Genomic DNA, 27,786 nt, shown 5'->3' with positions numbered 1-27,786 from the left:
TAAAGGAAGCCCATGCCCTACTGCAAAACAGAATAGCTTCAAGAAGAATGCATGATTTGGCCCATGGAAAACAGATCAAATGTTTTGATGAATGGCATGTATAATATCAGAGAAAAGTAACCCTAGAAGGAACTGTTATATATGTCTTATTTTAAAATAATAGCATGAGCCCATGAAGAAATAACCATTCAAGAATTATCAGTGATGACTGTTAAAAAGCAGATATTTTACCTCTCAACTAAATGTTTAATTAAATAGGAACACTGAAGGTGCATGTAACTTTATTATTGAGGCACAACAAGGCATTGTAACTTGCCTGGACTTGAGGCAGTCAGTTTAGTAAGCTGAACGTTAATACAGTTAAGGATTAAGTGCAAACAATATACATTCACAGCTTGACTAGCGAGGCTACATCACAATTTATAAAGTGCCAGATTAGTGCTAATTGTCATTCAGCTTGATTTTTCACCTCAGGAAGGAAAACAAAAAAGTAAGGACCTCCTCCTTCCTCTAGGAACAAAAACATTTTCCTAAACCAATCAGTCATGAGGGCAAAGACTACTTTTCCTTCAATCCCACTAATTAGAACACCATCCGTTTATTGTCAATACTGTACTGACTTTCAATCTTGATAAAGAAGATAGCCTGAAAACGTAGAATATTTCCAGCTACTTCCATAAATTGCTCCCCTGTGCAGACGTAACCATATCTGGTCTCCCTGGAAGAGCTGAAGAATTGCATGATTGCTAGCAGTTTCATGGTCTGGAGCACCATCATTGGCATAGGCTGATACCAAGACCTCTTCATTCTTCATGAGGTTGACATACAGTGGCACATTCACTGCCAGCTTTAGCATGTGAAAAATGAAAACATAAGTGCCATTCACTGGACAATTAAATCTACCAAGCTGAAGATCAAAAGTTTCTCCTAAGTTGTTCAGAAGAAGATCAAACACAATAGGTTGGTCTAAAGTTCCAGGGGCCAGATTAGAGGTTCTGGCTGCTGAGAAGGCAACTCGCATCTGCTGAGGCAGAGGGTAGACGTGTACTGGCAGTATGGTGGCTGCTGGATTTGTCACTGGCACATCCACAGGGGTCATGCTACGGGAGTCTCCTTGTCCAGAGTCACCACTGTTAAAGGTTTCGTTGTCTCTTTCTGGGCTGCTCACCTGAGAAGAATCACTCCACCCTGCTGTTTTATTAGCAACAGTGAGTTTCTCATAATGAAGCAGTTAGCTTTGAACACAATATTTAACATTAGTCGGCTACTGAAACAGACAAAGATACATTTTATAGTAAATTCCAAAACAAAGGCAATATATAGCTAGATTATACTTTTCTAGATTTTTCTGGTAATAGGTTTTTACATACTCTTCTAAAGCCAGAAAGGTCCAAGATAATCTTGTCTAATTGATCCTTTTTTAAGATTAAGAAAATGTGGCCCCCAAAAGGCCAGATAACTTAGCAAAGTCTAAAACTCAGGTCTGAACACTTTTTACTTCATCTTCCTCCCATAATTCTTAATTTCTCAGAGATCATTCTACAAAGCACCTAATGTAGAAGGTCTCAAGAAAATGAAGACTACATAAAAGAACGAATTTTTAGAACTACTAGCCACTAGCCATTCAGAGATATATTGATATGGAACTAAGTCCCACGATGATGAATGCTTTTTTTATTTCCAAGTCATACACTTTTAATGTTTTAAGTGCCATACAAAAACACTGCTCAGACTAAGGCAAAGGCAAATTGAATACTAGCTATTTTTTCAGAAGGAAAAGATTGCTTTCCTGTGCCAAAGTTACTCTTCAATGATTTTTCTTCTCCCTTATACAAACTTTTAATAGTTCCTTCACATTTTAAAAAGTGTTATAACTATTCTGCTTTTGTCTCAAGTCACGGTGTCTTAATTTGTGCTTATTTGAATCTATTAATGCAGTGACACTACAGTAAGAAGTACCCATTATTACAAAAACCACCATCGTGAATCATCACATGAAAAATATTTGAAATCAGCATAGTGAATATATAAAGTTAAATATGCTCTAGTGTCAAGCAGATTTTTAAAAAACACCCACCCTTTTAATTCAATTTGCAATTGGTTTCCATAGCCTATCTAGTGGTCTAGTACCTCCCTTAGTACTTTAGTACTACATTCAAGCAAATTGAAAACCTCAACAAGATAAATGCTAAAAAGCAATGTGCTTTGGAAAGAACTTGGTAGAGGATGCAGAAAGAACTAGAGACATGTGCTGGGTAAGAAAACTATTCAGCTAATTACCCTTACCTCTCGAATTTGCTCGTGGACCACCAGATGTCCCTCCTCGCTTATAACACTGCTGGAAATTATCCTAAAGTGAACATATAATATTTACCTTGGCATTAAAAATGCAGGACTGTAATTGGTTATTACACAGGACTACTGGCTGGCAAATAAGATTAGTCCCCTTAGTTCTTTACCTGGCCTTCCCCAGCAACCAAAGAGGCTCAGATGTTTCCAAACACTAAGAAAAACAAAGCAAGGGCAACAGTGGCATTACTTGCTTCACCTGTTAATTAACCTGACCAATCAGATCTGTTAATACCTGAAAAACAACAAAGCACTTGGAGAATACTATGTAAAAGATACAATGCTAGGTAATGAGAGAAATTTTTAAATGTGGCATGGTCCTCTGTCCCTCATCTCAGTATAAAAGGACATCATAAAGCAAGAACACAGACTTTTCTCAACCTTGCTCTATTTATACACCAAACTGGGAAGACTAATACCAACTATGTTGGGGTTTGGGAATTTTTTTTTAAGAAACTGATAAAAAATTATATTGTATAAATATATTTATTGCCTAGAAATATAATCTAATATATTAAGAAAAAATGTTCCAGGGGCAGTACTTCAAAGAAACTCAAGTATGAAGGAAGCCAAACTTCATACAACCCATGAAAAGAATAATTAGTGGTGTAATTATTATATGCAATAAAAATTGAAACAGGACAAGAAGGTCCACAATAAAAATAATAAAGCCTCTTACTCCATACTCCCAGTCGCCCCTTTGCAATAGCAACTAGCATTATCAGTTTCTTGTTCCTCAGGAAAAATGTAAAAGAGCACACAAAATACTGTAATAGTGGTATTAAGAAGAGACAGTTCTTTTGCCTAAGTCTGTATTAATAAACATCCTCCCCTCACATACATTCCCTGAGGATCACATAATAACATCTAATATTTGCACGGCTGATATACACACCTGGCTCTGTAGTGCTAAGCACTTAGGTGCTTTAGTTCATTTAATTCTCAGAATATCTCATGGAGAAAACCTCAGTGTTAGATGAAAAACTAACAGATGAGGAATTAGAGCTCAAAAAGTTTCACTAACTTATCTGAGGTCACATGGCAAGAGAAGTGATAAATGAGGGGTCAAACCCAAGGCATTTAGATTCCAAGATGTTTTCCACTCTTTTTTTTTTTTGAGACAGAGTCTCGCTCTTCTTGCCCAGGGTGGAGTGCAATGGCGCTATCTCTGCTCACTGCAACCTCCACTTCCCAGGTTCAAGCAATTCTCCTGCCTCAGCCTCCTGAGTAGCTGGGATTAAGGCGTGTGCCACCACGTCCCGCTAATTTTGATTTTTAATAGAGATGGGGTTTTACCCTGTTGGTGGTCAGGCTGGTCTCGAACTCCCAACCTCAAGTGATCCACCTGCCTCAGCCTCCCAAAGTGCTGGGATTACAGGCGTGAGTCACCACGCCTGGCCTTCACCCTTTTCAATACTGCCTCTGTGTGGATATCTATCCTACCCCATGTAACTGTAAGTTCTTCAAGGATAAGTATTTTATATATTACCAACAGAACTCAGTATGGTACCATACACATACTCAAAGGCTTGTAAAACTTCAAAACTGAATATGCTGATGTATTATAGATTCAAATCCGTAAGTTCCCAAGTTTTGTTAAAGTGGAATTTCTAACATCCTCTTATGAGTCTTTTACCATATGTAGTAAAGAAAATATGCTGGGTTCTTCAACTAAGTACAAACAACAAAAAACTTACGAAAAAGGGCTTTGCTACATTTGCTATTTAGGCAAGTTAAGCTGAAGGCAATGTAGTAAAGTTAAAATCATGGGCTCTGGAGTAAGAAAGTCACGTTCTAATCTTAGTTTACCATTTCCTGGATAAGTGACCTTAGGTAAGTTATTTAACCTCTGAACCCATTTCTCCTGCGAGGTGGAAGAGCAAATGAGTTAATGCAAACAACATGATTAATAATGTCCTTAACACCTTCTAAGTTCCACATAACAAGCAATTATCATTTATCTTTCTTGGGTAATTGCAAAAACTTCCAACTCAACTCTTCTCCATAGGACTTACAAGTAGTTTTAAAACTAAGAGTGCACTTTCAGAAAACAAATTATGACTCTGCGATATACTTCAATCACCAGCTTAACATCAACAACTGTACCACTATTCAACTATGACAACTATTCTTACTTACCCTTTGGGAATAAGGTGCTCCAGAATACTCTCTAGCTTGGAACTGCAGCTGGCTATAATTTCCATTGGAAATTGAAGGGAGTCCTCTATAAGTATCAAAACCTAATAAATAAACAAACTTACATAAGATTATGGACAAAATCATATTAAACTTTTAAACAGTCTAATTCTATATTGCTTTAAAAGTTAAATTGATTATATAATGCCATCATTAGACTTATGCCCTCTTTAAGCAAACTCTACTAATATTGCTTCCAAAGTAAAACATATTTATAGAACATTGCTGTCTTCAAATAAGCCAGGTTTATAAATTTACTACTGCTAAATGCAGGGTGGGGTTGGGAAAGGGTGGTGGTAGGGCAGTTAGGTACTTAGGGCCTCTGTCTAGGGTTGTTTTGGTGTTGTTTGCTTTTTTATAGGCAGTGCCTCGCTCTGTTACTCAGGCTGGAGCACAGTAGTGAGATCACAGCTCACTGTAACCTCAAACTGTTGGACTCAAGCATTCTTCCCAGTTCAGCCTCCCAAGTAGCTGGGACTACAGGTGCATATCACCATGCCCAGCTAATATTTTTTAATTCTTTGTAGAGGTAGGGTCTCACTATGTTGCCCAGGCTGGTCGCAAACTCCTGGCCTCAATGATCCTCCTACTTTGGCATCCCAAAGTAATGGGATGACAGGCGTCAGCCACGGCACCCAGCCTGTCTAGAGTATTTTTGTTAATAAGTAGTGACTAGGATACTTGGAACCATAACAAAAGTTTAAGAGAATATCACTATTATAGTCTCAAATTCTATATTCTTCTTTGTGACATAATCTAACAAATAACTAGAAATAATTAGAAAATGGGCATCTTGTAAATATGATACACTTTTAGCAGAGTTAAGTCAACAAAAGAAAAACATTACTCAAATATGAAAATTCATCCTTTGTAAAACAATATGGTGAAACTTTCCACTTCAGTAAGTCACAAAATCAATCTGCTTTTCATACAGAAAATTAGTTCCTCTGTTATGGAGAACAGGTATATTAAAAATACTTTATTATCCACAAACAGGAAATTCTCTACTACATTGTAAATGACAAAAGGGAGCAAGGTTAGGTAAAAATGGTTTGAGTCAAGTAAACACACAGACAAAATAATTCAGTATAATTCAATTTTATTCAGGGCATACCTTTATAACCACCAGGGGACCGATAGGAATTGGTTATTAATCTCCCACCACGAGTACATCCTCTAACAGATCCCCGGCTATTGACAAATGGCTGAGTAGGTCTGGGAAATACATTCGTCTGTGCTGGGTAAAAGGCAAGGCTACCATTGCTTACTTGAATAGTTCCATCGGGATGATAATTTGCTGCTTAAGAAAAACGATTTTAGGGTCGAAGAGTTAAATGGTAATAGTCTTTATACTTAAAAGCCAATATATATCAAAATCATTAATACAATTTGCTGCCTTTAAAAATAAACAGGAGATACATGTATTCATGTATATAATTCATCTACATGACTCAAATATGTAATTCATATATATAATGGAATATTATTCAGCCTAAAAAAGGAAGAAAATTTTGACCCATGCTACATGAATGAACCCTTAAGACATGCCAAGTAAAATAAGCTAGTTTCAAAAAAGCACAAATATTGTATACCACTTATATGAGGTACCTAGAGCAGTCATTTTCAGAATCAGAAAGTAGAATGGTGGTTGCCAGGGGCTGGGGGGAGAGGAGGAGGAGGAGTTAGTATTAAATGATTACAAAGTTTCAGTTGTGGGGAGATGAAAAGTTCTGGAGGTGGACAGTGGTAATAATTACACAACAGTTTGGTTGTACTTAATGCCACAGAACTATATAGTTAAAAATGGTAATTTTTTATGTTATGTATACTTTACGACAATTTTTAAAAAGCAGGCTAAATACTCCAGATGAGGGAGTAAAAGAAAATGGATTCTAATTAATACTGTATCTGAGAAGGCACCTGACAAAAATATCCCTTACGTAAGTCACCTGCCCTGTCTTTCAACAGTAGAGGGGAGAACAGAATCAGGTCATCTATGCCTAGGTCCCAGAATTCATATTACTACCTCTTCATCACTTGATTAGCCAAGTACTCAGAATGCTCAATTCATTTGCTCCGACTTCAGTTAAAAAACTCAAAAGGGATCTGAAATACCAATACAAAAAATCTACAAGTGCTTCTTAAATTTAAATTAAGAAATGAGTACAAAGTTACCTATTCTTTCATGATTTAGAACAGCATGAAAGATCAAAACAGCCTCCCATCTCTAAGCAAACAGTACAATGAGCATACTAAGTCATATCTTCACAGTCTTCAATCTTTTATTATAAGATAGAAAAGGACAGATAACCATTTGTTAAAAGGATTAACAGAATGGTTTCAAAACCTTCATATAAGCAGCCAGATAGTGCCCATCTACCTCAATCACCGTCTGCGGTAATCAAAGCAAATACATTTAAAAATACAAACCTACTTCAAGGTTAAATCCGTCATCTAAGTTCTATCTCTACAAAAATTAAAATTAATAGGTAAACTTAACACAAAAAAGGGCATTAGGTTTTTCTCAACACTGGAGGAACATGTGAAGAAATAATGCTTACTGGTCAGGAAAATACTTCTAAAGTGTCACTACAGACTTCCTAGACTTGCTGTCCACTCAATTGGCTGTCCCTCTAAGTCTTCCAAATATCATATGCAAAGATCTTACCAGTCTCTTGAGAATGGACAGTTTGTTCTACATGTATAGATGGCAGTTGGCACTGGGGTGGTGTTTGTGTACTTGCTGTGGTAAAACTTTGATTGTAGCCAGGTGAATAAGGGGATTCTTTTATTTCTTGTTCTTTTCGTGGAGGCAGAGGTGCATTAACGTTAAATACCTTAAAAGACAAGGACACACTGAGTCATTTGGGAAGTTTCAAAGAAAATGCTTAAGGGTGGTATCCAGCAAAATTGTACATTCAAAAACTTCTATTTTGCAGGCAAAGGACTTGAATAGACATCTCTCCAAAGAAGATAAATGGCAAATAAGCACATGAAAACATGCTCATCATCATTAGTCATTAGGGAAATGTAAATCCAAACCATAATGCCATAAACTTTTATACCCATTAGCAGGGCTATTATCAAAAAGACAGAAAATAAGTGTTGGCAAGGATGCGGAGGAACTGGAACCCTCATGCATTGCCAGTGGGAATGCAAAATGGTGCAGTCGCCCTGTGGAAAACAGTATGCTGCCTTTTCAAAAAGTATAGAATTAACATATGATCCACTAATTCCATTTCTAGGTATATACCCAAAATAACAGAAAGCAGGACTCAAACAGATATTTATACACCCATGTTCATAGCAGCATTATTCAGAAAAGCCAAAAGGTACAAACAACTCAATTTCCCAACAGATGAATGGATAAGCGAAATGAAGTACATACATAAAATGGATTATTCAGCCATACAAAAATGAAATTCTGATACACTGTATAATGCAAATGAACTTTGAAAACATTATGCAAAGTGCAGTAAGCCAGATACAAAAGGAAAAATGTTGTAGGATACCACTAATATGAGGTAGAATAGGTAAATTCATAGAAACGAAGTAGAATAGAGGTTAGCAGAGCTGTGGAGGGGGTTACAAACAGGAAGTTATTGTTTAATGAGTACTGAGTTTCTGTTTGGAATAATGACAAAGTTCTGAAAGTAGTGATGATGATTGCACATTATGAATATACTTAATGCCACTGAATTGTATACTTCAAAAAGATTAAAATGGTAAATTCTGTTACATACATTTTACCATAGTAAAAAAAAACAAAAAAACACTCCTACTTGATTCGACAGATTTTACACCTAACAGCAAAAGTTAATCTTCCTGCTATTATGCTATCATAATAATGCTGAGAATAAAAGCTATACAAGGGTAAGGGGTCTTTTTTTCAAAAACTAAAGACGAATGAAATATTTTACCATTTAATGAATCTTTACCACGTGGCAAGCAACGATCTGTCCTTCTATGACTCTCTAGCTCCCTGATTCTGCTCCATTTTTCTTTACATCACACAGCACCTGATATACAGGTATTTGTCTCCCTAGCCCTCCTACCTCCATACTAAAATGTTAAGTTTCCTGAGCATACTTTTCTTTTTTCACTGCTACAACCTCAGTGATTAAGAACAGTGCCTGGTTTTGTAACTATTCTTTAATCAATAAATGAGTAAGAACCAATGTGTACCGGGTAGGATTCAAACAGGCAGAGAAAACAGATTGGCATGAGCAAAAGGTACTGTGACAAGAATATATAAGGCAAGCTCAGGGGACCAGTGTGACAGGTTATAACAGACTTGAAAAGGTACTGAGTGTCAGACAGAGTACTAAATTTCATTCTGTAATGGAACACTGCTTGCTTTAATTAGACAAAAGAAAAGGTAAAACCAATGTGGCTATACTGTGCAGGATGAACCGACAGGAAAAGAGTGAAAGCAAGGAACTATTCTATCTAGAAATAAGATATTCTAAGTGATAAGGTGAGTGAATTCAGCTGTCTGGACTCACCAGCCAATCTCCCGGGGTGGTGCCTGCTTTCCATGCTACTCCACTGGCCCCACTACCACCATCACTCCGAAGTGCTTGGAGTGGGACACTAAGCACCAATAGGAAGGGTACTTATTGGCTCACTAAGGCTTTTTCCCCCCCACAAAGAACTGTTTTATACTAGTCTGTGTTTAGAGAATAAACATATCAAACTAGCTGTAATATTATTTTTTTAAAAAGCCTTAACTGCAATTTGTAGAAAAATACGTAATTCAAAACACCACACAAATCTGAACAAATCTCCAAAAACCATCTTGAGATCAGGATAAAATAAAATGAAAGTTTCAGCAATGACAGAACACCCAAGTGTGTGTCCGGTATTTCAGGTTACTGATGTTAGGGAATAATACTAGTAATGATATTAGTAATGGTTAGTATTATTAAGCTGTTGCTAGAAATTCTGTTTCTCACCCACACATTTTGTTTGTTTAATATGGATCCTCAGCTTTGCCTGCTACTAATTCTAAAAGAAGGAATAATGCTCTGATAAAACACCCATTTAAAATTCTAGAGGCTGTGGATTTCCTATTCTTCTGCCACAAACAAGTATTGCCATTGGCCAAATATAATTCTACCAACCCAAATAAATTTTACAAAAGGCAAACTTTTCACATAGTATCCAATAATTATGTAAGAGAAACAATGGCTTTTAACAGGAATAATGAACTGCAATCATCATTCGTGTTTCATACTCACTGTCTGCATGGCTTGAAAGGGTGCTGTGTTAATGGTTACTGAACTACTACTTGCTGGAGGTGACTGGAAGCCCTGTTCAGAGCCCTTTGCCATGGGAGGATTTGGAGAAGCTAGTGAAGACGGTTGCTTGCCTGGGGGAATTGCTGCCTGGGGAGGAGAAATGCAGCATCAGCCAATCACCTGCCATATAACAAGCAGTTAACTTACTCTAAAACTCAAACTGGCATAAGTCAGCAAGTTCTTTAGGATGACATTTGGACACAGGAATGCAAAAGAATAGCTTTTGCTTACAATTTCAAATCTCAATTGCTGAGGATGCATACCAGTATTTGCTTTGCACAGCTTGCTGACTAAGTGAAAGAGTCTTACCAATAATCAGTCTAACAGATGAGGGGCTGAACTTTTTATATGCACCTAGTCCTTTTCAAACCCTGAAATGGTAGTTTCCAGTTAAGAACCTAATATTATTCAAAATTTATACATCAGAATTGGATTTAAGAAAAAACTTGGGTTAGTTGTTTAGTGTTAATTTTTCTCTATTTTAAAGACTTATTAGTTAGTAGGTTTCTAAGTCAGCTACCTAAAACAGAAAACAACTCTGATCCAATTTAAGTAATCCTTACCTAAGGAAGCCACAAGTTCTTGACATAACAGATTATAAATCCAAAGGCTTAAAAAAAATACCAAAAACCAATCTCAACTAGATTGTGAAGCAGACAGCTGTGAGTTACTTGGTAATAATCACTTCTTCCTCTTCTTAAAATGAGGAATGAGATAATTTAAATTCAGATCAAGTCAGCACCATAAAAACTAAGGATTATCTATATTTTCTTATATTCTATAATGAATACATATTCTTCTATAATAGTTAACAAAAAATACCTGATAGTTGCTAAATTACTCCTCAAAATTCATCCTACTATGTCCATCTCAAGGGTTTACTCAAACTTAGTAAAAACTGTAACTTAGAATTGAAATTGAAAGCACAAACATAATACTGTTAAAATGCTTTTATTTATTTATTTTTTTTGAGATAGAGTATCACTTTGTCACCCAGGCTGAAGTGCAGTGGCACAATCTCTGCAACCCCCGCCTCCTGGGTTCAAGCAATTCTCTGGCCTCAGCCTCCTGAGTACCTGGGACTAGAGGCATGAGCCACCATACCCAGCTCATTTTTGTATTTTTAGTAGAGATGGGGTTTCACCATGTTGGCCAGGCTGGTCTTGAACTCCTGACCTCAAGTGATCCACCTGCCTCGGCCTCCCAAAGTGGTGGGATTGCAGGTGTGAGCCACTGCACCCGACCGAAAATATTTTTGACAAAGTTAGCCAAAACAAGATTGTAACTCATTCCAACTCAATAAGTGCTAATATTAATAAAATAAAGTTATTGAGCTTTCATTTATACAAATAAGACTTTTCTCCTAAAAGTCCTTCAGTGTAAATATAGTGAGAAACTTGACTAAATGCTACCTACACTTTTCATTTTTTTAGATTAAAAATGGACATTTATTGCACTAGATAAGGCAATACCATATTAAATCTATTTATATGGCAAAGCTACAATAAAGTTACCTGTATAAGTTCCAAGATCACAATATCTATAGAAAGCGATACATTAATAAAGTATAAATGTTACATCATTCAACTAATCATGCCTGTAATTCATAAGATAAACTGGTTCTGCTATTCTTTAAGATACAAAAGAAATTAAGACAATTGGTCTTTTACCTCAGGAGTCTCTGAGGTCATAAACTCTGTTTCAGATCCAGAAGAAGCCTGATCGGTAGTAACCAAGCAAGCATTTGAGCTACAAGTAACTGGAGAAGTAGCCTAGACACAGGAAAATACAAAATATTGTAAAAGGCACATTTTGTTCACTTTATATTTCTTGGGCCCTGGCCTTCCTAATATGTTACTCTTACTGAACACGCACATGTGTCAAGCACTCTGCTAAACACTTTATACGTGTTAATATATTTAATCCTAACAGTAATCTGTGAGGTAGGTACTATTCTCATTTTATTGACAATTAAGCAGTGGCAAAGAAAGGTTAAGACATTTGCCCAAGATCATACTACAATTAAGTGGCAGAGCTGAGATTCAAACTCAAGTAGCCAGCTACACTGCCTGTCCAGGCCTGGTCACCAAAACTACACATCTCATCCCATGTTCACTGATTCTTGGCCCTGTAGTAGATAGCATTCACGGGAAGGTGAGCTCTGGGTACATTTAACACTGTAGGCACAGCTCTGCCAGAGATCATAGTAACTGTGCTTTCATGCTAAGTGCTATCAGCATCCTAAAGAGGCAGGCTGAAATATAAATAGGAAGAATAAGCTCTACATAAATCAGAATGGCACCAAAAATTCTAGTGAAAAATCAAGCTGATAGCATATGTAAAATAAAAATTGGGAGAAAGCACATTAGGAAAAAAAGTTGTGACAACTGTAACCAACAGAAAATGAAAAGAGTGGCTAGGAAAGAATTCTATCGCACAACAGGTATTCAAATACAGCAGAGAGACACCCATAAAAATCTGGCAATAGCAAGATCTAAAGTGTCAGTGAATCCACTCCTTTTATCTAAATGCTTCTATGTGGTTCTCAGAAGCCCAAGTAATAAAATAGGTGAACTGGAAACTAATGAAGGGTTACAAAACAGAGAAATTATGTTTCAGTCACCTTCTTGAAGGAGGCATTATGATATGTTGCTTTTTAGGAAGGAGACTGGGGATTGAGTTTTAAGATCTTATGGAAAAAAATATTTGAAATCCTTTAGAACATTTTATATTACCCAAGTAAATAGGCATAACTTAGATCTGGCAAAAATATTAGAATCATTATAAGATTAGAGTGTTTCTAAAACCAGGTCTTTCTTCTGGCTCTGTCATTAAAGTAATGAGACAAGTGCCCAAGAAAAGTAGAACTGGCTGTTGTGGGGAAATAACTAACTCTGTTGCTAAGGGAAGATTCACAGATGCTAAATTAAGGCATCTTAGGCCACTTGATAGTTAATCTTAAAATGGCTTCAATTTCAGTTAAAAGGTTCATTTAATAACAAAGACATTTACATTAGTATTTATTTAGAAGTGATGGCAGTTCCTGCTTCCAAATTAGTGCTTTTTAAGTAGACCAGTTGGAGGTGGGTTATTGGTGAATAAACATGATATTTGAAACCAATGTTCCAAAAAATGGGTATGAAGATTCATCGAGGAAGCTTTTAAAAATATAGGCAACACCCTAGAAAATTCTGCTCCAACAGGTCTAAGGTCTTATCTAGAAATGTATACCTTATGACATATAAAGTGGGATGGCTTCCGATGCAGCCATCCCACAGCCTCCACCAGAGAACTACTAAGCTAGACCAGTGCTTTTCAAAAAATTTAACTTGTCAATTGAAAGCCTTATGTAGAACCCTAAACAGCTAGAACAGAAAATGTAACTGCTTTAGTAAAAGCAGTGAGTGAATTGGAGGAAAGTAGGAAAAACCCCAATATACCCTGCTCAACAAATACAGTTTGAAAATTAAGGCTGAGTGCAGTGGCTCACACCTGTAATCCCAGCACTTTGGGAGGCCAAGGCAGGTGGATCACGAGGTCAGGAGCTCAAGACCAGCCTGGCCAAGATGGTGAAACCCTGTCTCTACTAAAAATACACAAAAATTAGGCAGGTGTGGTGGCAGGCCCTGTAATCCCAGCTACTCGGGAGGCTGAGACACAGAACTGCTTGAACCCGTGAGGCAGACGCTGCAGTGAGCCGAGATCATGCTACTGCACTCCAGCCTGGGACACAGAGTGAGACTCTGTCTCAATAAAACAACAACAACAACAAAAATTAACTTCTTTCTTCAGACACTTTACTATGTTAATAAACTAAATTACTTAAGTAGCTCAAGAGAACATAATATTCTTAGACAAGGTACCCTCTGATTTCTTCAGGCTTGCTCTCTCCTTACTAAAGTCAGCAAACCTGTACTATATGTTTTCAGCATAGTCATCAGGGAATCATTTTAGGACAAGTCGTATTTAATCTACAGAACTAGATATGCTTAGAACACTTTTAATAATTTCATTAGGTACATGAGAATCAGTAAGTCTGATTATTCTTTCCAAAGCAAGAGCTTCTTCCTTGAGCAGCAAAGAATAAAAGATTAATTTGGTAAGTTACCTGTAACGGCTCTTGAAGAAAATCACTTTGACTGGACAGATTTTGTTCTTTAGATGCTGCAAGGAGTAAAATAAACAGTAACTACTGAGGGAAGACAAAAGCTTACGCATATCAACTAGGAGGAAACTAAAGTTTACACTTCACAAAAAAGGCATTAGCTGGAAGGACTATGTCTCAAGTTCATCATGCACTTTCTATTAGAGTTTTAAAAAGAGAGAACTGTAGAAGAATAGAAAATACTATTTCCATCGGTGACACAGAGTGATGCTTTAAGGTTAAATGGGCAAAAGTAGCATTTCAAGACTTCCAAAAGAAAAGAACTAAGACATTTAAAAATAACTGATAATAGTGACCAGGAAGGTAAGACCCAGGCTACCATGTATAGTAATTAACTGATAAACTTAATTTTCACAAATTTCAAAGTCAATCTTATCTGGATCATCCGTTCAGTTTTTTTCTGATTATATATATTAACATACTTTTCAATTATATAGTTTGTTTTGTTTCTTCTTGTTAATATCCCTCACTTTTATTAATTACTCTCTATTTACTCTCACTTCACCCAGGAATTGCTACACCAATCTTCAAGCTGGTGTATACTGCTCACTAAAGCTGGACTAGCTTTATGTCACTCCTCTCTGGAGAGAAACAAATGTGGAGCAAAAAGCCTAAGCTTTGAAGCATCGGACCAGATTTGAATGCAGGCTCTTTTGTTAGTTACTGTGTTAATCACTGTTCTACACTTCACTGTGGTAATCACACCCGTAGTTAAGACCCAAAAGCCTCAACACTAGATTTAGAGTCCAAAGGAGTCAAGCAACTTCTAGTCAGAATTCACTCCAACAACAACATAAATTACAAAAACAGCTATGAGTATTTCCATTCACCCATCCAGAGCCTTTCTCCAAAAAATGAAAACAAGTCAGTTAAGTACACTAATGTCCTAATGGTAATTTACCCACATATAACTGGTAACAGATGGATACAGTTAGAATAAATTAATACACCAACATATTAGGACATCTAAAATAAAATCATTTGAAAAGACAACAACAACAAATAGCTGTTAGCTCAAGACGTTTGCTCCAAGTCTTTAGAATGATTACATACCTACGGGGCTACCTGGAGTAGCTGAAGGCGGTTGTGACGTTGGAATTGCACTTGAAGGTTTGTCAAAGTCCAGAACAGACTCCTAAAGATACGATTTTAAATAAAGAGTGGAAACAGAGATTACTCATTTAAAAGCTATTACCATTAAATTATTCATGATGCTGCCTATAGTCTATTAGCTACACATATCTAGCTACAGCTATAGGTATCTAGCTAATCACTGTCTCAGGATGCCAAAACTAGTCTCCATAGATAAAGAAATTAAGAATTAAAAATAAAATCTAAAGTAACTGCCATAACTTAAGGCTGTGTAGAGTGCTAAAACCACAAGAGTAGGCCGTGCGCAGTGGCTCACACCTGTAACCCCAGCACTCTGGGAAGCTGAGGTAGAAGGATCGCTTGAGCTCAGGAGTTCCGAGACCAGCATGGGCAAAAAAGCGAGACCTTGTTGCTACTAAAAATTTTTTGAAGAATTAGCTAGGCATGGTGGTATGTGCCTGTAGTCCCAGATGCTCAGGAGGCTAAAACAAGAGGATCGCTTGAGCCCAGGAATTCGAGGCTGCAGTGAGCTTTGACCACACCACTGCACCCCAGCCTCGACCAGCAGAGTGGGACCCTGTCTTTAAACAAAACAAAACAAAAGCCTACAATAGTAAATCTAAGGCCTAAGTCAGAAAAGAAACTCTTGACCTTACTAAGGTCCTAAACATAGCCATCAATCCTAGTCTAATCAGAACCCCCATTTTTATTACACCCAACCAAAGAGCGTCTATTTATCTCAACAATTTACTAGCTCATGCTGTTAAAACATTTTCAAGATGAGAAATCACGCTCTTGTATCTGCCTATCTCGGTTCTCCCAGAAAAGTTTCCAGTATTTTGCATACTTAAGCTACACATTTGCAGGGAGCATTTTAGTTCTTACATCTTCAACTAATCTGATGGTATAGGCAATTCCTACATTTTGCAAATAAGTGTTGGAGGTTAAATAAACAGCTGGTAAGTAACAGAATTTAAACCCAGGCCCATATTCAAAGCTCAGGATCTTTTACTAAACAAAAATACTTATTTGACTACTTTAGCCCTCAGTAATCTCATACCATTCTCAAATTCTGTGTATCTCACAACTTAAACATATTGTATAACACAATTTATCATTTAACTATTGATTTAACATAAATTTACAATCTTCTACAACTGGAATATAAATTCCTTGAAGGCAATGAATGTCTTATTTTCTGTATCTGTACTACAATGGTATCTAACAATACCAGGCACAGAGTAGGTTCTCACAGTTCTCAGTACTGATAATCTATAGCAGTAATGATCCTTGAGCAAGTTAAGCTTTTCACATGCTTAATTCATTTTTTTTTTTTGTTCTAACAAACTTAGAAAGTAAGAACAATAATCCTCATTTTTCAAATAAATAAACTGAGGCAGAATCAAGTAATTTGCCTAAACTCCAGGCTAGGAGAGCTAGGAGGCAGCAGAGCCAGGACTTGACAGAATAATCTATGCTCTTAATAATTTCACTGTAATGTTTCCAGTCAGAACCCCCATGAATATCATTTAAGATTTTGTAAATGACTCATACTTGCATAAAGTTACAAGTTCCTTGAATCTGAGTCATCAGATCCTGCAGTTTTTCTTTCCTCAATACTGGATCCTTCGGAAGGGTAGAGGAAGAACCTACAGGCTGATGCACAGGCTTAGGCACCTACAAGATAAACCCATAATGTGTAAGAGTGAAATGCAAATTCAAGAGCCTAATCCAGGAAACAGCTTATCACTACATCTTAAAGGAAAAGAAAAAACAGCAATGTTCACTTATCACAGGTAAAGTATTTTCTCATAAATACCTTTTCTAAATAAGCAAACTTTAAACAGATTTTTCCCCTTCACAATTTTCATGCAACTCTTTCTAAAACACAAAATATTCCTTTTAAAGGGAAGATCCAGCAGAACTTCCTTGTTAAGAGTGTTTTCATTATGGACATGAGTTACCATATGTCCCCTAGGATAAGATGCCACTGACAATGAGACATACCAATGATTTTTTTTTCCAGGGCAAAAATTACTACTACCACATTAAATGTACATCCCATTTTTAAGATGTATCTGATTTCAGAAATCAAAATGTAAATACATATATAAGTACATATATACCCATACCCTAAAATTGAGAGGGATACATATATTTTGTTATAAAGTAAGTACACTCTTGGGGGCTACTGATATTCATCCTAAATTGCTTAAAATTGCTGCACATTCTGAATTAGACCAATTTACAGTTACTTTTTATAGCTGTCAACATGCCAGTCTCCACTAGTTCCTCTTCTCCACCTTCTAATCAAAGAAGACACACAGCTAAGTTTGTCAAAGGTACCAGATAAAATAAGAGTTAAGAGACCGTAAGTGAGTACATATGGGACTCTTTTAGGAGGAAGGTATGAACATCAGTGATTAATTTCATGTTATCTAGTCTTTTGGCTTTGAACTCTATTCTGCACTTCACTGTACTTAGTCAATATTCTAGACTGCTCAGATTCCAAGAAAGACAGAAAAATACCATATTACACATAGAAGTATCCTCTCCTCTCAGTAACTGAAAAACCCTACAACTTCAATATAATGCTATCTGTGCCTCAAAAGCAAATTAAATATGTTTTGACCTTTCCAAATATGTAACACTGATTTTAAATGCAATTCATCAAATAGCATGATAATATTCTGGTATGATAAAGGTTCTGCATTGCTACACCTACTGGAATTTTAAACCAGGTTTTTAAAAGCAGCTTTGAGACATTAAATTGGGTTTTTAAATGTTTTTCAAAATAGTTATATTACAGTTACTGTTGTGTGATATTTGGTTAATAAAATAAAGCTGACAATCTTCTGTAGGGTCAGGAAGAAGCTAAAATTAATATTAGCAACTTGAGAGAGAAAGGAGAGCAAAATAGCCAAATAACTCTAAAATTTTGTTCCCATACAAAATTAAGCCAAAGGTAATTTACTTATAAAATGCAATGCTTTGCTTTCCCCAAGCAAAATGTTTTTCATATTATTATATTAGAGGGCCAATGGTTTATCAGAGAGCCTTTAGCTAAAATGGCACAGATGTGCAAGGAAGACTACTCCATAGAGATAGAGAACACTGGAAGCACAAGTTCACATATCTCAGCAAATGAGGTGGTAACAAGTTTGTATTATAAATAGTAGTAAATAAGTAATTTACAATTTAATAAAAGGCAACCCTAACATAGCACTGTACCCAAGAATTATTCAATGTAAGTGTTATCTACCTGAAATAGGTTATTTATCCTTAAAAGAATGTGGCCTTATGTTTTAACTGAATCTTGTACTCCAAAACCTAACTACAAAATATTTAACGCCAACAGTTTTCCTATCTTTGGAAAAATTCTCATTTTGAAACGGAAATAGAGAACTAATTCAAATCCTTTCCCCAATACTGAAATATCTGCAACCACCATAAACCTTCTTCATAAAGACCTGGGCTAAACTGAGTGACCATAAATGAGTAGAAGAGAAGCAAGAGAATATAGAAAAATATAACTTGTCAGAAAAAGTTATTCGTATAGCAGGTAAATGACAACAAATGAAATACAGTATCTCCCATCCTGTGACAAGCATTTACATTACTCACTTGTTCACATTATGTCATTATGGTCTTATCTAAACTATCTACTATTTTCATATCATGTTATATTGTTAAAATTTGGCATTAAAACAACATTTTATAATTGCAGAAATTTCATCTCAGATTAGGCTTAAAGACAGACTAGATTAACTCCCAGTTTTCAAGGGAAAACAATAAATTTACTCACTAAAGAGGGTGAACTATTTTATACATTAACTTCACATGGGTTTTGAAGAGAACTAAGGCCGGGCACAATGGCTCACACCTGTAATCTCAGCACTTTGGGAGGCCGAGGCGGTTGGATCACGAGATCAGGAGATCCAGGCCATCCTGGCTAACACAGTGAAACCCTGTCTCTACTAAAAATACAAAAAAATTAGCCAGGCGTGGTGGCATGAGCCTGTAGTCCCAGCTACTCAGGAGGCTGAGGCAGGAGAATCGCTTGAATCCAGGAGGCGGAAGTTACGGTGAGCAGAGATCCTGCCACTGCACTCCAGCCTGGGTAACAGAGTGTTTCTCCATCTCAAAAAAAAAGAGAACTAAAAAGTCATTACCACGACACCTTATTTATGCCTACACTGACAGAAGCAGAATGATACAGATCAACTCACATCTTTGGGTTCTGTGTTCAACTTCCTGGGCAGGGGCTGGTCATTTGGTACGAGGCTTGCTGTAGCTACTCCCCAGGACTTTGGAGAAATCTGTGACTGTGATGTTAAAGAGTGTTTTTGACTCTCAACATTGTTTTCCCAGGATTTTGGAGTCTCTGGCTGTTTTGAATCCTGTTCTTCACACATGGGAGTGGTCCATGACTTGGTGGTGTTCTGTTCGCTCTGCACGGAAGGTGTCCAAGACTTTGGAGTTTGCTTCTTTGGATCTTGTTCTTTCTGCAGCTGAACTGGCCACAGCTTTGGTGTCTCCTGTTTCTTTTGTTCCTCTTGAACATACCCTGCTTTGGATTTAGGTGTATCTTGCTTCCACTGGCTAGGAGATGGCTTGGATTTGGAGATCTCCTGCTTCTTCTGCTCTTCCGGCAGAGTAGACCTGAGTTTTGAGGTGTCTTGTTTCCTCTGTTCTAAGGAAACTGCAGGCTTGGATACCTCCTGGTGCTTACCAGAAGCCTCCCAGGACTTAAAGGACTCCTGTTTCTTCTCTTGACCATCTGGTTCAGTAAGCATATCCCAACGTTTTGGGAGATTTGGTTTTCTAGCATAATCTGCTTCCCAAGGTTGCTCTTCGCCTTGTTTGTTTGAATAATCTACTTCTGTCATATAGCGTCTGTTAAGAAACTAGACAGAGAAACAATGCACTTAAGTCACAAAATTCATAGAAGACCTTGGAGGGAATATTCAACTCTATTAGTATTGCTATGTCCTTTGATCTAAGTTGTTGCACTAATATGAAATTTCTGTCCTTATTCTACTTGAAAAGACTTTCCTACTTCTCTTTCCTACTTTCCTACTTTTCTGTCCATTCCTTTTTCCTCAATTAACAGAAATACAGACTTCGATACATCAAAAGTAGCAACTTCTGTTGGACTTGCCTAAGACTGGCAAGAATTGCTTGATTTGGATTCTTCTACCAAGGCTGTTCCGCCTTTGCCAGCCTTAGGACCATTCTCCCCAGTTGACTCCCTCAAACATTAAAAGGCAGAAGATAGTTCAACTTCAAAGTTAAATTATGTAACCTTAAACGTGACATTTCCTAAGTTACCAGTGTTTTCTTTATTTCCCTTATACATCAATGACACTGTTTTTGAATCTCCCACTCTTTTCGGCTTCCCATGAATTTCAATGTCACTTCAGAAAGAGAACAAATACCCTTTTCTGCTACCAATGTGAGTAAATTCTGGAGAGAGCAAAGTCCTGCGCATCTTAAAGTTCCTCTAACACAGGAGCCAAAAACAGCTATCATTTGGGCAGTTCGTGTGCCAGGCCAAATTCTAAGTAATTTAGAATTTAGATCAACCTCTTTAATCCTCAAAATAACCCCATGAAGTAGTCATTAACGTTATCCCTATTTTACATATGAGGATAACAGACACAGCTGGACCAGATTTCTTGCCCAAAGTCCCTAAGCTAGTAAACTGCAGAACCAGGGTTCAAGCTCAGGCAGTCTGGCTCCAGAGCCTTAGCTTCCAACCACAACCCTATGCAAAAGGCTGAAAAATCAACATCAGCAAATTGTCTTTCAGTATCTTACCTCTTGTGGTTGTATCTCTGGCTGGGCAAATTCCATTAGAGATTCTGGGATGATAAAAAGAATTTGAATAAATACTAGGTGAACTGTAAGTTTTTAGACAGATTACAACTATAATTCATTCTAGCAATATATTTCAGAAGACTCGTAACAGAAAAAGGGTAATATAATCAAGTATATTGATGGCAAGAGGAATTCTATTCCTTATTAGTCCAAAGCATGTGGTCTGAGGCTAGTTCAAACTAGTAGCTCTCCTTATGTAAGACACTTTACGAAAGTCAAGTTTCAGTTTAAAACTGATATCTGATTGAAAATAAGACTATTTCTTCTTACCCTAAAACACAGCTTTTTTTCAAGTTAGCATTATAGCTCATGTCCCATGGGGTAAAAATTGGTCATCTCAGCTTGAAATAGAGCCCTTAAAAACCTCTTACCAGCCAGTTTAAGGTTAGGAGGGGTAAGAGAGTGGAGATACTTAAGCACTGCACTTAGTATTAAGAACTAAGGGGAAATAAACATGGAAAATGGTTTCGCTCTTGCTTATGGCTACCAGAACCCTGCCTGGACTACCTCCTGAGAAGAGATATTTCTTTAATAAATCCAACTTTGGTAAACAAAAGCAGAAGTGCCACTTGCTCAAAGTATTTCTTCCCCAGGCAAATGATAATTTTAAAAGTATATTTTCTTTACTGACTTTAGCACTTTTTTCCCCTGAATCGGTATTTCGACCTTAGGTTAATTACATCCTCATTCCACTACCGTACTGGTTTCTACTACAACTTCCACTGTAAACAATTTTAAACAGAATTATCCTACTAGTAGTTTAACAGAGAAGTTTATTCAAATTCCATAAATGGCTCCTTTTAACCAATGTATTCTTTTGGGACAAAGTACAAATTAATATTTCTAATAAGTTTCACTGAGTAAATCATGGTGATAAAGCCTAGAGATGTTTTATAAACCTAGGTTTATCCTGTGGTAAGTAAAGATTTCCATGCATGTAGAACCTAACAAATTAAAATAAGGCAATCACTGCACAATACGTGACTCATTTGGGGTATTAAAAAATGCAACCACTATAAGGATTTTCAGAGGTCACAACAAACCTGACTCTTTGACAGATTCAGTCTTCGATAATTGTGTTTTTTTCTCTGATTGTATTAGCATTTCTTCCTCCAGTGGTACTTCCTTTTCCTTGGCACTTTTGGGAACTGGGATACTTTCAAAATAGCCTGAGTTCAGCAATTTAGACAGTAGATCCTTCAAGTGTTTGTCTAAGAAAGAGTGATTAAGACTTAATTGTCACATGACCTAACTGAAAATTACTGGGAATAGAAATCCTAATTTTATCCTAGTTGTAGTACATTGTTACAACAGTTTACATTGATGTACATAGTACATCCTTACAATAGTTTACAACAGTTTACATTTTCATGGTACTGACTGGAGAACTTGTCAGTACCATGAAAAGTAAATATGCAGTCCATCTTTATTTTATGCTGAATCAATATGAATTTTAATGAGATCAGAATCTCAAAAGTTCAGCAAGTCACTTAAGTTTCTCTGGACCTCCATTTCCACCATTTGAAAAATGACTAAAAATCAGAGACCCTAATCAAGTATGTCACAAAAGCACACATCTATTCCCTGAGATGAGAAATAAGTCATTTTTCCTATCTGCTCCCAAGACATCACAGCTAGCAACCACTCTACCTTCCCCAAGTAATTAAGGCTTTAGAGAAGTAAAAGTCAGTTCCTCAAAATCTATCTATTAGATTGGGTTAGAAAATCCTATATTGGACAATCTCTATTAGATTACTAATATTATTAATCTATTTTAGAAAACCCTATCTTTTACAAACTCTGAAGTATTTTTAAACTACAAAATTCCATCATGAAGATTTTACTCGAGTTATGCTGTTTGTCATTCCTACCACCTGACCATTTGATGATCAAGAAAAACCTTAAAATGATGCTGAGGTCACTACACTACAAATAGGTCTAAAGTCATTTTATTTTAAAAATCCATTAAAAACATAATCCCAAACTAAGCAGTTTCCGTACTTCATTTGAGTCTATTATTCATTTCACAGGAGTACTATGACATAGATTTTGAATCTATTATTCCTTTCATAGGAGTACTACGACAGATTTTGTCTTCTAAAAAAAAATCAGCTTTCAGATATAATTTACAGGCAAAATCCTCTTATCTTAACTGTACAGTTTTAACAGATATTTAGTTGTGTTACCACCAGAACCATGATATAGAGGATTTTCATCAACCCAAAAAATTCCTTACTACCCCTTTTGCAATTAATCGTCCTCTCCTGACCCCCTGAAAACCAATAACCCGCTATCATCCCATTATGTCTTTTCTAGAATTTCATATAAATGAAATCATACAATATGTACTCATTTTATGTCTGGCTTCTTTCACTCAGCGTAATTATTTTGAGATTCATCCATGTTGTTACATGTATCAATAGTTCCGTCCCTTTTTTATTGGTGAGTAGATTCCACTGCATGGGTATACCACATTTTATCAATTTATCAGCTGAATAAAGCTAATATGAACATTCATGTACAAGTACTTATATGAACACATCTTCATTTATCTTAGAAGACTAATTGCTTAGCGTTATAAGTGTATGCTTCATTTTATTAAAATACTGCCAAACTATTTTCTAAACTCATTTTGCATTCTAACCAAGAAATAAATTTTTAATTTTGATTTAAGCTTGAACAAACTTAGAAATCTTAAGATAGTTATAGGTATTTGGATTTTTTTTTAAAAGGAAGCAATCACTGGTAACAAAAATATTTACTACCTTCTAGTGAGTTTTCATTACTCTAAGCTAGTACACAAAGCTATGTACTTCATGTCCAGTCATTTGTATTTGGTCATTTGGCCAAAGTCTATTTAGCAAGCCAAAAGAACTCTCTTTCCACAGACCACTTCCAGATCAATAGACAACAATGTTTCAATAGACTATAAAACCATTCATATATTCTTAGGCTGATCTGGTAGATAAGCCTTGATATTAACAATGTATGAATTTAAGATTCTTAAATAGAACAGGTACTACCACACAGAATAGAAAACTGAACCCCAAAATGATCAAGCTAGTGTTGAAGCCAGTACTTAGCTCTATTTCCAAATCATATCGACTTGCCACTTCAAAACTCTCCCTGAATTCCATTTTAGTGACTAGGGTTATACAATAGCTGCTTTTAACAGAACTAAACAAAGGGATCATTCTCCCAATGAATATAGTGTTGTCAGACATGTAAGTTCTGATGGACTAACACAGTTTAGACCCTCAATATCATACTAAACTTCTAGACATAAAGTTTAGTATTTACTGCATAAGTCCAGAGTAGAGAAAACTCACATGTCGTTCCTACCACTGCTTTCTCACTACCTTCCAAAAGGTCCCAAAAGTACAAGGATGACTGCTCCATCTGGTCTTCAACACTGACAAGGAAAAGCAGCAGCAGAACAAAGTGGCTTTAGAAGTACATATATATGGAGCAGCAAAATTTATGCAATATAACCCATTAACAGACAAGACATTCAAATGTTAATTTTGTCTTTTTGCTCTTTGGAAATAAAAAAATTGAAATGTATACAAGATGACTAAATGCCTGCTTAAGGATTTCAAATGTAAGAATTTTTCCTTAAAACAACTAAAATATGGATTTTACCAAATAAACCCATTAAAGAATAGACCAAAAAGAGTTTAAAGCTGCCAATGCAGTATCATTAGTTCAAGAGTATGCCCTACATAAAAGAACAGTGAAATTGAAATATTAAGAGCCGCATTTGACTTTAAAGAAAGCAGCTTATTTAACAAATTATGTTTTGCTTATATTTCATATATTAAAGTGAAGCTACATTCCCTGAACCCACAAAAGTGAAGGAGGCAATGTATAGATGATGATGATGGAGTAGACTATCAGCAGGAGAATTAAAAAATACATGGCTATATATAGGCAATTAAGAGTTCTATTAGGCTTCTTTCTGATCAGAGACTGATTTCTGGTAACCGTTGAAATCTGACTCTACTTTAGTAGGGCTAACAAATACAAAGCTGGAATAGCCTGCATCTAACAAAGCAAGAGCACAGCATCTGTCCCCTAGCTGATTTACTCCATCAAAACAAAAAGAGCAATGGATCACTGTGAGGGAAAAAAAATCAGACAGCCCCAGTTTGCAGGTTTTGTATTTTAAACTATCAAATGTATTTATCACTAGTTATTCACAGCATAATAAGAACACCAAATAATTGTTACTTTGAAAGTTTAATGACACGGGCCAAGTTAAATATTATTTACTTCTACTTAAGTATAGCAGGAGTAAGAAGGCAACTCTGAGAAAATTACTTTAAAAGTTTTAGAAATAGATATAATATTATACTTGTACAGCATTAAAATTTGATGCTCAGACCTCATTTTTTTAAAAATCAGTATTACAATAAAGAAGCATGTTAATGAGACCATTCACATTCACTTTCCTTCCAGACAATCTGTCAACCCTGTCAGACTCTGGGCCAGCCAAGGTTTCCATATTGAATCAAATTAATACTTTCTTAAGTTCTCTGTCCCCCTAACACACACACACACACACACACACACACACACACACACACACACACACTCTCTCACATACACACACCCCTAAAAAGCTAAAGTGTCAAGTGTTTCATTTCAGGAAAATCTTTTCATTAGCTTACCTCAGACTTTCATTTCTTTCAGGGCAGGTCAGTTTTGAAAACTTAATGAGGTAGTCAAGTTCTTTTGAAGGCAAATACACTGCACCATTCAAACCCCCTTTGAAGTCTTTTTGTACGTGCTCCTGTGTCAAGTTCTGCAATACATACTGAACTTGAAGTATAGTTCGAAGCTTTTTCTTCTCAGCCTCAAGTTTTAGCATGTGCTCCCTTCTCTGGGCCTTCTTCTGCGCTTTTAGTAGCTGTTAAAACAAATGGCTAATTAAGGGTAACAATTCTCTACCATCCCATATTAGCAATACGTATTCTACAAAGTCTAAACCCAAATAGCTGAGATTAGATGATAAATCTCATGACTGTCAAACTACCAGTGTAGTCTGTCTCCTTTTTGAGCTAAAGATGTCACTGAGTAATAAACTGGTTTGTCTCAGGTAACCAGAGCCAAGGGGGTCAAATATCTGACTCCCAAATCCAGGATATGTCTAGAACCGCTAATATCACCATGATGAGTAGCGAAGTACCAATCATTGATGTCCATATTCATTTCAACATTTTACTCTTTCACATTTATGTGTATCAGTCCTTTTTGGACCTTTTAGGATTTTTTTTAAATTTCATATTCCAGGGGAAAAAATATTTAAACTAAAATGGTCAGTTTTAATGAACCAAAGAAGACTGGCTAAAGCATAAGGGATTGAAAAGCTAACAGACATAAAATGTCTTCCAAGTGTAATGCCAAAAACCAGCCACAGCAAACATGTTATTTTGTTTCAGAAGTAAAATTAAAAATTTTTTAAATAATAATTTGCCCTGTCAGTCTGGACAGAGCTATATCCTCCAATATTTAGCTGACAAAACAGATACAGAAAATAAATGGAGCTTAAGTTTTCTCTCAGGCCGGGCACAATGATACACACCTGTAATCCCAGCCCTTTGGGAGGTTGAGGAGGGTGAATCACTTGACCCCAGGAATTCAAGACCAGCCTGGGCAACATGGCAAAACCCCATCTCTACAAAAAATACAAAAATTAGCTGGGCATGGTGGTGTGTGTCTGTAGTCCCAGCTACTCAGGAGGCTGTGGTAGACAGATTGCTTGAGCCCAGGAGGTCAAGGCTACAATGAGTGGTGACAGTGCCACTACACTCCAGCCTGGGCAACAGAGTGAGATCCTGTCCCAAAAAAAAAAAAAAAAAAAGTTTCCCCTCCAACAATTTGTGTATATAGATTGAGCAGCCCTAGATCTACTCTAAAGCTTAGAACTACAATACCTTAAAGTCTGACATAATATTCATGGGTCCCAGAAAGGACTTGCCATTTAATTAAAAAGTAATATCTCTTTCCATTAAGAAACCTAAAAGGTCTTTTCCCTCCATAGTTTTTGATTGTAACGTTTCCATCATATTGGATATTTCGCAAGGTATGAAGATGAAAATACAAAAAAAAAAACCACTAAGATTTTTCCTATAGGTGGGTCAAAGTACTTTGATATAGCATCGATATTTTAAATTATATAAAAGAGATGTTCGTAAATCCTAACAGATTAAAATTAGGGGGAAAACCTCATAAAAAAGATTCACTGTGGCATAATTAATCCCTTCCTAGGGGATGTGGAAGCAACTTAATAAATATGATTTGTGCTACTGCTAGGGACAGAAAGATAGTAAGTGAAGATATAAAATTTTGAGAATGAGAAATAGACTGGTTGAAGGTTGCATGGGCAAGCACATTTTCTCAGATGGGAAAGGCTCAGCAAGGCTTTTTGCAAGACCTCAGTATAGACTGCATCAATAACACTTACCAAAACTACAGGATTCTCTGATCCTGCTTGAGAGAAGAAAAGAGGACGGAGGTGGCACTCCTAGCTCTCCAAAACACTGGAGTTTCTCATGGTATAGGGAAAAGCAACTGATTCGCAGGGCATCTTCAGACAATTATACCACATGATTATCTCAGATTTATCTTTGGCCAGTCTCCCAAGGTAGGACTGGGTGGTCATATGGGCTCATGCCACCTTGAACTTCCCCTATCAAAGTATTTTTGGGTTTTTTGTTTGTTTTTGAGACAGAGTATCATTATGCCATCCAGGCTGGGGTGCAGTGGCACAATCAAGGTTCACTGCAGCTTTGACCTCTTGCG

The 27,786-nt window shown here is 36.5% G+C and overlaps 1 protein-coding gene across 50 annotated transcripts in view; it reads right to left on the bottom strand.

Moving 5' to 3' along the window:
* Positions 1-264: 264 nt before the first annotated feature.
* The window catches only part of CAPRIN2 (caprin family member 2), a 45,377-nt gene continuing 17,855 nt past the window's right edge, over positions 265-27,786 (bottom strand). For 6 of the 50 annotated variants that reach the window (XM_004052917.5, XM_019039256.4, XM_019039253.4 and 3 more), the window contains 15 exons: positions 25,653-25,891; positions 24,312-24,394; positions 22,026-22,193; positions 20,923-20,966; positions 19,332-20,009; positions 16,657-16,779; positions 15,064-15,145; positions 13,954-14,009; positions 11,516-11,617; positions 9,786-9,932; positions 7,214-7,382; positions 5,660-5,845; positions 4,489-4,589; positions 2,287-2,350; positions 265-1,191 (listed from right to left, as the gene is read on the bottom strand). In XM_004052917.5, the coding sequence (XP_004052965.4) occupies positions 623-1,191; positions 2,287-2,350; positions 4,489-4,589; positions 5,660-5,845; positions 7,214-7,382; positions 9,786-9,932; positions 11,516-11,617; positions 13,954-14,009; positions 15,064-15,145; positions 16,657-16,779; positions 19,332-20,009; positions 20,923-20,966; positions 22,026-22,193; positions 24,312-24,394; positions 25,653-25,891 (2,811 nt within the window). In that variant the 3' untranslated portion in view covers positions 265-622. The other 44 variants (XM_019039249.4, XM_055357960.2, XM_055357964.2 and 41 more) reach the window with 18 other exon arrangements.

The sequence above is a fragment of the Gorilla gorilla genome, chromosome 10, assembly GCF_029281585.2.
Source record: "Gorilla gorilla gorilla isolate KB3781 chromosome 10, NHGRI_mGorGor1-v2.1_pri, whole genome shotgun sequence".
In the NCBI taxonomy this organism is placed as follows: Eukaryota; Metazoa; Chordata; class Mammalia; order Primates; family Hominidae; genus Gorilla; species Gorilla gorilla.
Note: the sequence above shows the minus strand (reverse complement) of the source record. Positions and strands in the feature narration are given on the sequence as shown.